The 16,442-nt window shown below is 37.9% G+C and overlaps 3 protein-coding genes and 1 long non-coding RNA gene across 4 annotated transcripts in view; all 4 read right to left on the bottom strand.

The window, feature by feature from the left end:
• LOC140339881 (alpha-2-macroglobulin-like protein 1) overlaps positions 1-9,325 on the bottom strand; it is a gene marked incomplete in the record, with an annotated part of 51,577 nt that extends 42,252 nt beyond the window's left edge. Inside the window, 3 exon segments of the mRNA XM_072424792.1 lie at positions 8,547-8,610; positions 8,776-8,955; positions 9,259-9,325. Coding sequence (XP_072280893.1) covers positions 8,547-8,610; positions 8,776-8,955; positions 9,259-9,321 — 307 coding nt within the window.
• Positions 9,326-9,333: 8 nt separating this feature from the next.
• LOC140339379 (uncharacterized) lies at positions 9,334-10,632 on the bottom strand. The gene is made up of 4 exons (XR_011922430.1): positions 10,591-10,632; positions 9,778-9,996; positions 9,511-9,568; positions 9,334-9,414 (listed from the first exon to the last, which is right to left on the bottom strand). It is a non-coding gene; the product is annotated as an uncharacterized lncRNA (long non-coding RNA).
• A 1,612-nt stretch (positions 10,633-12,244) lies between these two features.
• LOC140339880 (alpha-2-macroglobulin-like protein 1) lies at positions 12,245-14,208 on the bottom strand. The gene is made up of 3 exons (XM_072424791.1): positions 14,113-14,208; positions 13,434-13,548; positions 12,245-12,369 (listed from the first exon to the last, which is right to left on the bottom strand). The coding sequence occupies exons 1-3, from the start codon at positions 14,185-14,187 to the stop codon at positions 12,245-12,247; spliced, it is 315 nt and encodes a 104-aa protein (XP_072280892.1). The 5' UTR covers positions 14,188-14,208.
• Positions 14,209-15,396: 1,188 nt separating this feature from the next.
• LOC140339879 (alpha-2-macroglobulin-like protein 1) overlaps positions 15,397-16,442 on the bottom strand; it is an 11,065-nt gene continuing 10,019 nt past the window's right edge. Inside the window, exons 6-7 of the mRNA XM_072424790.1 lie at positions 15,997-16,150; positions 15,397-15,485 (exon numbers count right to left, since the gene is read on the bottom strand). Of these exons, the coding sequence (XP_072280891.1) occupies positions 15,397-15,485; positions 15,997-16,150 (243 nt within the window). The remainder of the gene's footprint in view (positions 15,486-15,996; positions 16,151-16,442) is intronic.

Raw genomic sequence — 16,442 nt, 5'->3', positions numbered from 1 at the left:
CGTAGGAAGTAAACCTCTAATAGGAAGTTCCTTCTGCACATGGGACGCCGACTCACTTGTAAGGGAAGCTGGTGGAATAGGAACGTGGTTGTGCTGTCCGGCTGTATGCTCGTATATCTGTTTGAGGACTTAAGGGCATGAAACTGTAAGTAGAGAGCATTTGTCTTTGGATAGTACAACATCATTATATGTTGAGTACTGACAAATTCCCATTATTCCTCAGCAGGATTATTGCTATTTTTATTGAAAACCGAAAGAGATTACTCACTATTAGCTAAACGGGATTTGAAGTAAGTAAGCATGCCAACTTGTAGAAAGAATTTTATTATGCAGTCACTACTTGGAAAGATGGAAAATGATGGGGTGTCACTATATAACACCTGATTAAGATATATGCTGTTTATGGAGGGGTGACTGTTAAAAATTGGCAAACCTTTGCACGCAGTATTTATTGCACGGGTTGGGGTGCCTGTGTTTTCCCGTGTATGTTTGTGTGAGCTGGTGAGGTGATACACACTACGAAGATACAAAAAAATTATGTATTAATGATCTAGATAGACTTAAGGATGCGTGTGGCTAGCCCCTTGCAATTAGACATAATTATGTCTAATAAAATAAGGTGAATAAAAACCCTCTATGTGTGGTGGTGTGTATTATGGCGATACCAAAAGACCATTTGTTAATGATCTAGACAACAATGCTAGCTAGCCCCCTTGTAACCAGACACAATGATGTTTAGTAAAACAAGGTGAATATAGACTCTCTCTTCATTCATTCTTGTAACCACAGTTTAGTATTGCTGCCACGACCACCTTCTTCATGCAACAAATTAAAACAAGAGGGCTGCTGGAAGTATAAACATCAGGTACCTGTTTATGTCATTTTGTATTTTTGTTTTTGTACAATTTTGTGATTTAGGTTTGTTCCTTATTTTGTATCATCCATACATGAAATTAATACATGTTTCTTTGGTTATCGACTTCTCCTCTCCTTCCTCCTGAAGAAGCGTATTTTTCTGCGAAACACTTTTGAGAAGTAATTTAGAATTGAATCCTTTTTGGGGGTATTCTGTAAGGGGAGGTCATGATATACACCCATGATTTTACTGTGTTTTTTATATATTTGAAATTACTTTTGTTTTTAATGATTAATACTAATAAAACTTTGTTATTTTTGTAATTAACGTTGATGGTATTGGCTTAAAAAGTTCTGCTTAAAATTGATGTCTTTCATCGCATATCTTTTTCTACAAGTGTTAGGGATGTGGCTTGCTTAAGATCAAGAAGTGTATATAGGTGAATGTCTCTTTAAATACTATTAAACAGTTGGCTATGACAGAAAATCCCAAACAGTAAAAGGAAAAATTAAAGTGGTTCTCCAAGGGACTTCTAAAGGTTTTCATAATCATCTCTATCATTAGTGGCAGTTTTCAGTCTGCTGTGATGCTTGTGGCCATTTATTTCCTCTTAGTTTTGTAAATTCTTTGGGGGGTTTTTTATGTGCTTTATGTCTGGGAACACCCAAAGTATCTCAATATTGCTGAGGTGAGGAGCTTGCAAGGGCAACCCAGAACCTTAACAGAGGGAAGACTTTGATTTATTTTATGTTTGGATATTCACATGAGCAGATTCTGAGCCAAGGAAGTTGTGTTTAGGAAATTTTCAAATAATACACTGCAGTCATCTTACCTTCAATTATTATTCTGTGTCTACTCCAAATAGAATAAATATGACTGTACTATGGATAGATTGATTTTGCCTCAAATTGCCCCCAATGCTCAAGTTGATTCACAGCAAAATTCAAAACCTGGCTACACTTGACTGGCTGCATCTTTCCAAACTACACTCAGCCATGTCGATCCAGGTCCTTCGGTGCCATAAATGTTCACAGGTATTCTGCACCCATAAGCCACATTGGCACCCTCTCTTTTGGAGTCTACTATATCACCTGATCTCATGTAGACCAACTAATCATTTTCAACCAATACCCCTGAAGAAGCCAGTAGGTGAAACGTGTAAGAATAAGGAAACATTTAGCACTCCTCATACGATAAATTTTTAGAAAATTGAATGTATAGTTAATTGTCATCTACCCCAGATGATGGAATAGGGTTGGACCAATCATGAAAATTCAACTTAAATACTAATGTATTGGTATTTTTTGTTATGGAAATCTGTGTTTAATCAATACAATTTGAAGTGTCATTTGAAAAAAACTCATCTCCCCTCTTTCTTTTTTCGTTTTAATTGTTAACTCTAGTCTATAGTATTTCATTTTCCTCCTCTAAAAATGTAAAACCTAATTTCAATGACAGGTGCAAATTTAATATAAAAAACATAGATCATGGTTCAATCAATTAGGCCAGTAGACCATGACAACTGCCTTTGTCAGCTCGCCAAAAACAAATTAATAGGCTTGAGACCATACTGGATGGGAAATGGGGCAGTGAGTGTATCTGCCCTCTCTCTTATTCCCATGAATTGGCCTCTGGAATATGGTGACAAAAAAGGAAGAGGGCAAAAAGAGTGTAACCCCCTTCCCTTTTCACAAAAAAAAAAACCCACATAAAACACACCCCTTCCCCTCCCCAGCAGTGACAAGGACCATCATTAGGAAATAAGACCTCATCCCAACAAGGTGGGGGTCTGCGGGTGGTGAGCTTAATTGTAATCTTGAAGGGAGTTTAAGAATATTAACTCTTTCATCCTGGGGAAAGAGTACAGGGTATTTTGTACCCCTTGCCCATTCCCAGAAGGGGTTAATGAGAATGTGGAAATATTGACAACATACCCATCTTTTATTCTTTTTTTATGTCATAATTTTTTCAATCAATAATTAGCTTTGCCAGGTCCAGCAATGTGTATAGAAGCTGACAATGGATGATCCATGGGTGAATCTCATCTAGCTTTGTATCTAGCTTAGAAAATAGTTGCTGTCACTCCAGTTATTTCAGCTGTTCCCAGCTGCCCTCACATAAGAATTGTTTTAATTCGTCCAGCCAATCACATAAGTGGACAGCCGAGGACAGCTCTCAACAGGTACATCTGGCTGAATGAAAAGACAGTATTGACAGAAGATCTTTTAAGCGTAGAAAGAACAGCTCTAGTACAGTTGGTATATAGAGTGTGGAGGAGGATATATCAGCACAGTCAGTATATGTCACACATATCTGTTCCTGGCTAAAGCACAGGCATCTCTCCCCTGCAAATGCAGACAGTTCTGATGCTGGGTGTGCCTCTGTTTCCAAGCTTTATCAACTCCGTCCATGCCCCTGGCCAATCAGAAAATAGCCTATTAACCAGCCCTGGCTATTTAGTTAGCACACAGACTTCATTTTACTAGTGCCAAGCCCCCAGTTCTGTGAACTAGTTCCTGTACAACTGCTACTTAATCCAGTGTTTCCTGTGTCCAGCTCATGTGTTAACCCCTCGTTGTCCAGTCTGCTGGTTCCCAGCCAACTTCCCTGTGCTATTGCTGGGTTCCTGCGGATATCATTGCTTTTCGCGTGCCTCTTGATGTTTCTAGTGTCTCCAGTGTTCCCTGTTCTGTCTGTCTCCTAGATCCCTGGCTGTTGGCCCCTGGCGTGTGACCTGACCTCTCTAGCTTGCTGCCTGTCTTAACCCCGGCTTTCCTTTACTATCCTCCTGTCTGGTGATTTGGTACTGTGCTTGCCTACCTTGGTGTGCCCAAGGATCGCAACCTGGCCGTAACCAGCAATGCAACATCCTCACCATCAGAGGCTCTGGAGACAACCTGGTTACGGCTTAGACTCTGCTCCTTGGCCCTTCTCAGGGCTCGTTTCACCTCCATGCAAGCCATAGTGCCCCCTAGTGGTCCTGTATCTCCGTGCCTGACAGTATATAGAATGTAGAGTATGGAGGAGGATATATCGGTACAGTCGGTATATAGAATGTAGAGTATGGAGGAGGATATATCGGTACAGTCAATCTTGTAATTTTAAATTCTTTATTTTTTATATATACAAATACTGAAAATTCTGAAAAGATATATATGTATTGGGAGAATACCTGTATACTGTAAACAAGATACAATCATGTGAAAAAATATGGACACCCCAAAAAATATTCAGTTCTCTAATAAGAAATGTTCACATATCGATGTCTAATCATGTTTTTATTTATCTCTGGAAAATAAGACAATTTAATTGGAGGTATTTACAACAAAAAATGAACTTTGATTTACTCATTACACAAAAGATATCAACAAACATGTGTATTCTAATTGAGGTAAGAGTTAAGACCTCAGACCTCCTAATAGCTATTGTTACCCCCATTGACTGAAATAACTACAGTGAGATGCTTATTGTAGCCATCTACCAGTCTCGGACACCGGTCTGAGGAGAGTTTGCCCTACTTCTCAATGCAGAATTCTTTAAGCTGTGAAAGGTTTGAGGGGTTTCTTGCATGTACAGCCCGTTTTAATTAAACCCCACTCAATGGAATTAACATCTGGAATTTGACTCAGCCTCTCCAGGTCTCCCCATTCCTTAGTTTTCAACCAGTCCTTGATGGTTTTGGGTCATTGTTGTGTTGTATGATCCAGTTTCACGTAAGTAAAAAAAAAACAAATTAGCAAAATGTAACAAAAAGTTAATATTGTAGAAAATATGCAAAGCTTTGGAATGTTTGCTTTTTGCAGAGCTCCTAAATGATTCATAGTAAGGATAAGACTTTGTAACTGTTTTTGTTAGTACAAAAAGCAAATCTTTAGGGAGTTTTGCATTTTGTACAAAAAATCTGTGAAGTTTTCCTTTAAAAGAGAGCACCAGGAAATTTCCCCTTAAATAATATATATATATTTCTGTAGTTCATTCTATTTAAAATTTTAAATTACATTTTCTTTGTTTTTTAAACTTTTAAATTTTAAACATTTTTAATGTATCAATAATGACAATAAAAATAAATGAAATAAAATATATAGCTAAGATGAGAATACTAATATCTGTATGTCAACATCCTTGCTGCTGACAGGCAAGAGGTGACATGCAAGGATGCTGACATACAAACCTTAGTAACTTTTTTTTAATATTCTGGTATCCACTACAGATTTACCTAAACTCCGACTAAGTTCTGGTCTGTTCTGTTTTCAAACTCAGACTCTCTATACAATTTAATTGGCTCTTAATTATCTACATACACTGTTCCTTTTTGCCAACACAGGTACTCTCAAAAACTGCACTGTGTCTGCCACTGGCTCTCACTCATATCCCCTAAGTCTAAAGCCTAAACCGGTGAAAAGCATCGGGTACGGGGACCCAGTTAAAATTCTAGTACAATTACTGCTTCACTGAACCTAAGCAGTTGTTCTTTGTATAATATTAAGTCCTTCTACCACGGAAACTTTCAGGGGGGTTACAAGGACATACTTTGACTAAGTGTATGAATTACTCAGTCTGTTGGATTGCCTTCAATACTTGTTGTGTATATTGCTATAAAATTATTACTATCTATTATTACTTTTAGAGCAGTATGGGGACACTCACCCTCCTACATACATACATACATACATATCGTTTATACATAATAGGCAGCCAATTCTGCTATAAACACTTCAAACAAAACTTGTAGCAACACTGAAACTAAACAGGCAATAAAAGACACCATAGAGGTGAGGAACACACATATTCACAGATTCCAGATCCTGATAAAGCATGTAATACCTTACTTATCAGAAATTGTACATAGAGGGTAAGAGGAAAACCAAACATCAGGATGAAAGTGTAAAGACTACAGAGATCTGGGAGGGTTCGAAGCATCTTATACAAAGATATGATAAATACAATGCTTTAATAACATTCAGTAAATTTATCGGTACAGTCGGTATATAGAATGTAGAGTATATGGAGGAGGATATATCGGTACAGTCGTATATAGAATGTAGAGTGTATGGAGGAGGATATATCAGTACAGTCAGTATATAGAATGTAGAGGATGGAGGAGAATATATTGGTACAGTCCGTATATAGAATGTAGAGGATGGAGGAGAAGGAGGAGAATATATCAGTAGTCAGGTCAAAGAATTTAGTCTGAAAAGATTATGTACATTGTCCCTTTAGCGCAGGTCTACGTGCAAATCCTGCATCCATTATCACTTCGACTTTACTTGTTCCTGCCAGATGAACAATTATAGTATTTGAGTGTGTAAATCCCGGGTGAAAGTTGAATAGACATTGTGTTAAAACATTTAGAAATATGCCCTAAAAAAGTATCTATGCTAACCTCAGCATAACAGCAATATTTCTGGACATGATGATCAATTGCTCAGTTGGTTAGCTTTATACTGAAACACAATCCTGGTTAGAAACTTTAGAGAAACTGAGAAAAACCTAAACCTAGCTTCAAATGTGTCTGTTCATGGTGGCTTTCATGGTGGTGTTGCAGCACCAAGGTCTTCACAGTTCTGTGGTAGGGGTTAGACTAACTTATAACAATTTTTTACCAATTGCATATGCTGTTTATGAATCCGCAGGCAAAAGCAAAGGACCATTGGGGAAAAGAGTTGGGGATGGGAGGTGGGGAGGTAGAACACATGGATTGTCAGTAACTCATCACCAATTATCACAATATGACTTAAGAGATGGACAGCACGGTGGCTCAGTGGTTAGCTCTCTGGCCTTACCAGTGCTGGGTCCCAGGTTTGAATCTAGGCAAGGACATAATCTGCATGCAATTTCCAGGTTATCCCTGAGCCTGCGTGGGTTTCCTCTGGGTACTCCGGTTTTTCCCCACTCCAAAAACTCTGATTCCAAAAACATGCAGTTTTGTTAATTGGCTTCCCCCAAAAGTATTGACCCTAGCCAACATTATTGACATATGGTAATGACAATGACTGAGGTAGGGACATAAGATTGTGAGCACCTTTGAGTGACAGTTAGTGTCACAAATCTAGACTTTGTACAATGCTGCGTAATATGATGGGGCTGTACATCACAAAGACAAAAAAGCACCTCTACAAATGAATGTCCCAACATCAGAGGGCAAATTCTACATGTCAAGAATTTTCCTGCACCGTACCTTAAGGAAAGGGGGCTTCAAAGACAATGAGATGCACATTTAGGACAAATATATGAAGCAGAGACAACCATCCCTGAACAAGTGAGGATCTTCTCTGTATCTATATTCCAAAAATTTGACAACAATGAAAATTTTCAATATTCTCCAATGTGTTTAAAGAAATGAGAATGATATTAGGGGGATATTTATAATTTATTCCTCTGTCAGTTCCCTATTATATTGGAATAATGGGAACTGAAATGAGATATTTGAACACCTCTTCAGATGAATTGACAGGGGGATAATTTATAGCCCATACAAGCTTTAAAGGTGATCTTCTGGATAAGCAAACACTGTCTAAGTACCAAAGCAATACATATTTTTTGATATTGTTTATTTCAATCATTATCCCTATAGTCAGTGTGAAATCCAACAATCAAATTGACATCAACTTCCTTTCTTATCTCCAACACCTTCATGTCCCCATTACAGCTTAGCAAGTTTTTGACTTGCATCATGGAACTGTTAATTTTCTGATTACTTTTTTAATACTAAAGATAAAAATGTAATACATATATAATTTCTCAAATGAAAAAATATAATTTTTTTTTGGTAATATTGTTACAAAATGACTTATGGAATCAAGAGACAAAAATACATCAAAAGTGTTTTATCCATTTTGACCAGTTTTTGATTTTTACCGTAAATGCAAAAGTATACTTTTCGTCCATTATTTGTAACATTTAAAATGACCAAACAAATAATTTAATGCAAATTGTAACAAATCATAGAATACATTTTTCAAATGATTTTTTAATGTACAAAGATAACATAGTTCTTTGAAAAAGAAATTAAATGTCTTTTTTTATACATTTTCCTATTGTGCAACACTTAAAAGAGTGATCAAAACAAATGAAAAAGATTTAATATATATATATTTACAAATAATAGAAAGAAACAAAATCAGCAGAACAATGCCAGCTAAGGGTAAGAGAGGAAGAAGGAGTTATTTGGGTAAATTCCTTGAGAGGTCGAACAGGAATACGTTGTACTTGTGAGGGTTCGCTAAGTAATACCATATGCACATTTTATTCATATGATTAAAAAACCAAGGGAAAAAAACATTTCATTGTAATTACTCAGAGACATTTGTAGTTGTATCTGCAAGTATCACAGCAATTGGCTTTACAAACACCATGCATTCACCAATCAGTGGTGGAACCAATCTATTAAGAACTATAACCCTATATTATGATTATGTTGCACTCATATTGAACCAAATGCTATTGAACCAAATATTGAATTAAAAGTAATATCTAAGTTACTGTCACAAGAAAATAAATAATAAAATGTCACTTACCTGGAAGATTCCTCATTCATTTTACTTTTTGGATAGAGTTCCGGACTTACCTGGAGCATCTGAAGCCTTCCTATGTGTACTGGGCCCGGCAAACCATGGCAGCAACCACTTAACCAGGACTCACTAATCTGAATGTAGAGGCCAACTATGGAGTCAGAATGAGTGTCACTTACTTTGTTTCTTGCAGGTGATGGGAGCATTGATGCTCCATGTACTTTGCACAAGGAGTCCCATATCCTGGAAGATTGAAGAACAACACCGGTCAAGACAGAAAAAGAAAAAAAATCCAACTTTTTTGGATTTTTAATTATCTGATGGCGGGCATGTTTGTTATGGTAAAGCTGATCTTAGACTTACTGATTCAGCTTCAGTTTGGAGAAAGAACCAAAGAGCTTCACTAACCTGAATGATGTTCTGAATATCCTTCTTCTTCTCAGGGTAGGAATGCCACCACCAGCCGTAATCTGGAGGCATCGCGAACATTTCATCCGAGTTCTGCTCCTGAGGTTGTTTTCTACAATGGTTGTAATCCAGGGAGTCAGACCGTATGTAAGTGCGCTGGGTGGTCACAAGATTCTTAAACTGTAAGAATAGAAAACATGGGATGGTAAGACACAGAACCTTAAAATCCTCCACTGGCTTTGTTGTGTACTCAATGGAAAGATTGCACATTATTATAAGATTGGCTCAAAAAAAAGCCTTGTGTGCCAGCAAGACAGTAGCTGAGGTCATGCAAAGTGTGGTCAGCACCTTACATTATGCAGATATGTAACAAAGCAGGGTGGTGGAGCCAGATGGGGGATGTGATTACTTTCAATGTGTTCATTTATTCCAGTGTAGACCGACCTGATTCATTCTACAACTTACTCCAACTCTACAACGTACCTTGCTCTCAGTCAGCTCATCCTCCGGTTTCATCAGGACCACACTTTTGTCAACACCACGCATTGCGCATAAGGACAGATACGATAAAAGCCAAAATCTTCCCGGATGAAGAAATATCCCGAATAGGGAGGGAGAATTCCACTGATCCAGAAGGAGCTATATAATAATGGGAGACCAAATGGGATTGTGGGTATAAAATAAAATGAAGACACTGCAAACTTTCATTGTTTTAAAACAATCAAAGAAACTTACGATCAGTTCTTTCAATTTTCTTCTGTCCTTGTTGTACAATTTTACCATCTAGGGCAACCTGAAATAGAAAAAATGTCGGTGCCTGGGGCAAGTTTGATGCAAAGACAGAATAAGGAAAGATCAATAGGTGGAGCCAATAAATGATACAAGAGTAGGGACTGATCAATGAGGGGCCAATTAATTATGCACAGCAGTAGGAACTGATCAATGGGAGGAAGCAATGATACACATCATACATCAGCCAACCAGAAGACAAATCTCACTTACCAGATAGAAAAGGTTGAGGCAGCTCTCATCCTTCTCCTCCAGGAAATAATCCACGGTGACATGCACGTTCTGATGACATGGTGCAGAACTCTTCACCGGTCGGATGTACAGGTAGCTCTTGGTCTCCACATACAGGTCCTGGAGATAGAGACTGGCCCTGCCGTAGGAGGGGGTCACTTCGCCACTAGAATAAGGCTCAGATTTGTCATCAGTGGTGGCCTGGGGAGGAGGGACACAAAGAAAAGCAAAATTAAGATGGAAGGAGAAATTATTGTGTGGGCCATCACCCAGGTTCTCCCATGATAGTCTGTCTTTTCTGGTCTTTGAGAACCTTAATAAATCAGGGTTACTTTAGGAGTCTAGGCTGTAAACCTGGCAAAGGGAATTATCAAAGGATGGCTAAAGTCAATAAAACTCAACCTTCACTAGGGTAAATGAACCCCAATGGCTTCCTAGGACAGAACCTTGAGGACCAATCAAATAAATCCCAAGAGGTTGTGTAAAGGAACCAAAAAGCCTTTACTGAATCAATACATTCATTATAAATTAGTAACATAAGGAAATTCATTTTAAATGAGGAACATATTTCCAATTCCGATTGCCTCAATGGGATCAGGAAGCATTGTGTTTTCCCCGGTTGGAGAAAATTGTACCAGGGGTATTTTTTTGCCTTCCTCTGGATCAACTATGTCTATAGGGGTTTTTCCCTAGTGGTTGAATTTGATGGACAACCTATGTAACTATATTTACATTGAATTTTTGAGATTTCATTATTTTTTAAATAAAACTGAAATCCTTTTTTTTCTTTCTTACTTGTAGTGAGAAGGAGTTTTTAGCCCATTTTTCTGTGGACAGGTATATGGGGGAGTGTTCCAACAAGAGAAGAGAGATTCATCTCCCTGGGGGCACATGAAAATCACAACGGCTTGGCTGTGCACTGGGCACATTTCACTTTTGCTTATTCAGCACAATGCCTCTTTTCAGGGCTGATTCCACATTTTCATAGACCCTACAGTGAAGAATCCCTTCCCTATTAAACAAAGATTAAACTTTTTTCTCCAGACACAGCGTGCCCCTTGTCCTTTGTTATGGTCTTGAAGTGAATAATTTGGAAAAGAGTTCTCTATATGGATCATTTATATATTTATACAGGGTGCCCATATCTCCCCTTATAATAGATTCAGTTCAGCTATTCTCTCCTCATAGCTGAGCTCCTCCATTCCTTTTATTTGTTTAGTTCCCCTTCTATGCACTCTCTCCAATTCCACAATATCCTTTTTGGTGTAATATAGTTATAGCTTAGTAATTTATAAGTAATGTAAGAATAATATAAAGTAGACTGAATGGGTTTATGGACACTCACGGCATGTTTCAGACAAGGCGTCACTTGGACAGTTGTAGTGTCAGCAGCAACTGTGCCAGACTCAGATACGATAAAAGCCAAAATCTTCCCGGATGAAGAAATATCCCGAATAGGGAGGGAGAATTCCACTGATCCAGAAGGAGCTATATAATAATTCCCCAGTTTTGGAAAGCTTTAACACATCAGGCCCATTGATGGGGGAATAATTTATGAATAGAGCTCTATGAGTTCTACATATAAGTTCTTTGCCCTCAATTCAGAATAAACGATGGTTTTATGCATTGAATACAAAATTGTATAGACTTCCATGTAAATCAATCAATCAATTTTTTGGTATATATATTGTGGATTTGGTCAATGGAGAGCATTAAAAGGATAGATCTGGAAACTTTTTCTGGCTTTTTTTTCTTTTTAGATGAAAGGATCCTTTCAGAGGAGATGACCTTCGTTGTGATGGCAGTCTGTCAAATGGTTAAAAATATTTCCATTTGGATTTATTGCAATCTAGAACATTGATATGTAGATTTGTTTTGTACACAGATTACATATTTTAAATGTTTTTTATTCTGGTTTACTGAGCCACAGACAAACTTTGTCGTGTGCTTTTAAACTCTCCTTTCCATTGCTGGTAAGGGTCCAATCAGAGTGGGTCCAAACAGAAGGGTCCAGTTAGAGTGCCTTTGCTTTTTATGTATTCAAACAAAAAAAAAACTTTATAAGCCAAAATAGACTTGTTGGAGAAAGCCAAATTAAATAACAAGTGCCAATTGCCAAAATAATTGGAGGTTGTAGCCAAGTACAACCAGCTGTGGTTCCATCCACATAACCTCTGTTGCTGTACTGGAAACTGATAGCTTAAGTAGCTTTCTATACAAACATGTCCAAAAATGAGAATACCCGTGTGTGCCAATGGTGGGGACATTTGATGCTCCGAAAAGAAGCAACATGCAAACAAAGTTATACATACAGACTTGTTGTTACCCAAACTCCAGCTGCCACATTTCTTCCACACACCGGCCCAACAAGAAACATTACCCTACCCAGATGATTGATTTTACTTTTCATTTCCACTCCTTATAACCCCCGTCAGACATTTTTCTTATTTTAGTTTGCGCTCACCTTTCCTTTGTACGGTACTCCGGGTATAAAATACGATTTTGTGTCCTTGAATGACAGTTTGGTGAGCTCGGACTCAAGCTTAATGGATGAGGCTGCACTAAACTTCACTCCTACAGAAAGTCAATAAAGGACAAATGGTGAGAAAATGTTGGAGCAGGAATATATACATTTTTTTGAAAGGTTTGGAATGCATTGTGCCTGATGTAATAAAGCTTTCTAAGTTTGGAGAGGATACACTTTCATCAATGAAGCTGGGTGATCCAGCAAATCTGGAATGGATCTGGTCCAGGATTCAAAACATTGCCTAGCAAATACCAAATGACTTTAAAGAATTCCATTCCAGGTTTGCTGGATCACCCAGCTTCACTGATGAAAGTGTATCCTCTCCAGCGTTGGAGAGCTTTATTACATCAGGGCCAGTGTGTGAGAAGTCCAACTGTACTGTGTTGTGCTTTATATGGGAAATTCATTCCTTAGCTCATCTATTAGGCAATTAAAGGGTCATTCCATTTCTATATAAGGATGTCTGATGAGGATCGTAATGACAGAGGGATATCCTCTCTATAGAATGAGATGGTGCCTGTGCTGGGGCCCCGTATTGTGCATATCAAAAGAGTGTAAAAAAAGGTGACTATAAGATTTGGGGCCTGTGTACATTTTGCCATGAATAGTAAACAAAGAGACAAAGAAAAGCCCCTTAGGCTTAGAACATAATACTAAATCTCTAGGAATAGAGATAAATCTTTGCCCCAACTCTGACCTTAAATCTGATCCTCAACACTAATTCCATAGGTTTGGAGGTAAACCAATCAGTACATGTATGTATAAACTAAAAACAAGGTAAAAAGATTTATAGATAAATTGTGTTCAATTATTTACTAATTTCTTGGTTGAGTTATGTTTATATTTGCAGGCAGGGAAAATGAACAAAACAAAAAATGAAAAAAGGGGGAAACATGGTCCAACTGACACATGAAATGTATAGATATAATAGTGTGTATAATTATTTATGTATAATAATACATGTATATATAGTAAATGTATGAATAGACCCCTCTGTATTGCTGTAGGATATTAGGGTTCCCTCTATATGAGAGTTGTACAGAATGTCGTTGCATTCTTCTGTTCTTCCTCAATTTTATTTGGCAGTGTCTCTATTCCCGCCATGGCTCACCTGTCCCCTCCTCCTCCACCACGGCCTCTATGGTCAGCTCCCTTTTGTAGTCTGAGCTCCGCAGATTGAATTTTCCCAGATCCAGAAAACTTTCCCTCTTTCCATTCTGGGCAGTCTGTGAAGAAGAAGGAAGACATTCGGGTTACTGTGTTACATTAGAATTATCACATCCCCATCTGCGGGACGAGCAGAATCCATGTTCATAAAACAGAAATATTCACCAAAAGTATAATTAACAGGCCACATAAGTCAAGATTCTGTTATTAGAAACAATAATGGTGTGGCTAATCAATTAGAGCTGAGAAGGAATTTTGACTTTATTTCTGCTATATAAATATAGATATAGCATATGTCACACATATTGAAATAGAATAATTGGACTATATCTGTATCCTCTAGAATATTGAAAAGAGTTGTTGGGTTTGCATAAATTATACAAATATATTCTCAGCATTTTTAAACCTGACCTGACTAGTAGAAAGAATGCCTCTTACATTGATGGACATTGGCAAGAATGTTAGATACTCAAAAAGATCATTGGTGTCACCTAACCAGATCTAGGAGGTACAATTTGCTCATTGCTCAGGGAACCCCCAGCAACCTCTGGAGGAACCCTGGTATAGATAACGTGTATCTGATAACGTCATATAATGCGGCACTGCTCGGCCCTGCTTCTCACCAAGGCCACCTCAGTGTGGCACAAATCTTTGGCCTTTGTGTCCTCCTCCAAAGATCTCCACCACCGCCAGTACATCGGCTGCTTCTTTTGGCAGACTTTGAGACACCGACTGTACACACGGCAGATTTTCGCCCGATAATTGGCCGATGCCAATTATCGGGCGATAAAAATCTGACGTGTGTACGTAGCTTTAATCTCTAGGAATGGAGATAAATCTTTGCCCCAACCCTTATCCTAAATCTGATCCTCAACACTAAATCCATAGGTTTGGTGGTAAACTAATCACTACATGTATGTATAAACTAAAAACAAGTTAAAAAGATTTATAGATAAATTGTGTTCAATTATTCACTCATTTCTTAGTTGAGTTATGTTTATATATGCAGGCAGGGAAAATGAACAAAACAAAAAATGAAAAAAGGGGAAAACATGGTCCAACTGACACATTAGAAATGTATAAATATAATAGTGTGTATATTTATTTATGTATAATAATACATGTATATATAGTAAATGTATGAATAGACCCCTCTGTATTGCTATAGGATATTGGGATTCCCTCTATATGAGAGTTGTACAGAATGTCGTTGCATTCTTCTGCTCTTCCTCAATTTTATTTGGCAGCGTCTCCATTCCCGCCATGGCTCACCTGTCCCCTCCTCCTCCACCACGGCCTCTATGGTCAGCTCCCTTTTGTAGTCTGAGCTCCGCAGATTGAATTTTCCCTTACAAGCTCACAACAATTTTTTATAAAAGTAACAAAACCATACCATATGGAGAAAAGTTCTTTTCTTATTATATAACAGAAACAATTTGAGAAAAAAACAAAACTTTGTCATGTTACACCAAAACAGTCATGCAATGGAATCACCCAATGTGCATTACATAGACGGCTGAAATGCGATTCTATCAGAGCTGATGTTGGGACTTCTAGTATAATGCTACTATAATGCCAAAGCCTTGAAATCTTTATAAATTTGGTTTGAGAATACCATATATAATATTTTCATTTTCTAAATAAATGTAATACATAGTGAGGATCAGAAGGCTCAGTTTTGCTCCAGAGATTCGATGTCTGTAATAGCACGGCCCCTCCTCTGTACAATATTGGACCCTGGACTGATTAGAATGTTGGCTGTTTTAGGTGGATTTCAGATGGCAGATCGTTTTGTTTTAGAAGAGTTTGAATTTCACTGATTTGTAAGAAAATTGTGTATAAAGAATGACTTAGGGTAAATAGTTGCACATTGCACAAAAAAACAATAATTGATGGGGGGGGGTCACTTACTGTCCATGTACTGATATGGTGACATTGTTATCCAGGACTGAAATGCTGCTTGGAGCATCAATCATAACCTCAAACTTCTGGAGCACTGAGGAGGGAAGGACAATGGGGTTAGGGGAAATTTACTCATCAAAGTAAAAGACTGAAATGTTACCATACACACTTTGTGAACTTGTAGAATATGATTATTACACAGCATTTATATAGCGCTGACATATTATGCAGCGCTGTACAAAGTTCATAGCCATGTCACTAGCTGTCCCTACCATAGTCATATGTCATTATTACAGTATAAGGTAAATTTGAGGGGAAGCCAATTAACATATCTGCTTGATTTTGGAATGTGGGAGGAACCGGAGTACCTGGAGGAAACCCACGCAGACACGAGGAGAACCTGCAAACTCCATGCAGATAGAGTCCTGGCCGAGATTCGAACCTGGAACCCAGTGCTGCAAAGGCCAGCGTGCTAACCACTGAGCCACTGTTCTGCCCGACTGCAGCAAAAATGTCATTAATTTTAATAAATTAATTTTAGTAAATTTATTTACAATGTATATGTTGTACAACAAAGTAAGGAGAGATGAATCTTTTGTTCTCACCGTATTCCAGCACTTCAATCTGCCTTACAACATTATTAACCCGTATTGAGTATTTCCCCAGGTTCGGTTCTTCAGCCAATTGGTAGGACAGCTCTGCAATGCCCATCTTAGGAGAAACGTTTTTCCATTGGGCGAGACGATTCCCCTGCGGATCCTGAATACAAATAAAGCTCATAATTACCATTCAATAATGAAGCTGGGTATAAAAACATAAATAAATATGTACATTTTTTCTATACAAATTATATAGTTGACTAATCAATAGATTTTGTTTGAATCTATAACAAAGGAACACAAAATGCCGAGTTATGGATCGGGCAGTGATCTAAAAAGGATTGTTTGAAGGAAGAAAGCTCCATGCCTGCTTAGAAAAGTACAGCAAGTGTCTTGTTACAGTGCACAGTGATTTAATAAAGCTCTCCAAGACTGTAGAAGATACACTTTCA

The sequence above is a fragment of the Pyxicephalus adspersus genome, chromosome 10, assembly GCF_032062135.1.
Source record: "Pyxicephalus adspersus chromosome 10, UCB_Pads_2.0, whole genome shotgun sequence".
Classification (NCBI taxonomy): domain Eukaryota; kingdom Metazoa; phylum Chordata; class Amphibia; order Anura; family Pyxicephalidae; genus Pyxicephalus; species Pyxicephalus adspersus.
Note: the sequence above shows the minus strand (reverse complement) of the source record. Positions and strands in the feature narration are given on the sequence as shown.

What these genes read in the sequence shown, in the direction of transcription:
- LOC140339880 (XM_072424791.1), bottom strand. Translation starts at nt 14,187, where the DNA reads ATGTACTGGCGGTGGTGGAGATCTTTGGAGGAGGACACAAAGGCCAAA. An exon ending in GCCACACTGAGGTGGCCTTG is followed by an intron (nt 13,549 to 14,112) that starts GTGAGAAGCAGG and finishes TCTTCTTCACAG; the next exon opens with ACTGCCCAGAATGGAAAGAG. An exon ending in GGTGGAGGAGGAGGGGACAG is followed by an intron (nt 12,370 to 13,433) that starts GTGAGCCATGGC and finishes GACTTTCTGTAG; the next exon opens with GAGTGAAGTTTAGTGCAGCC.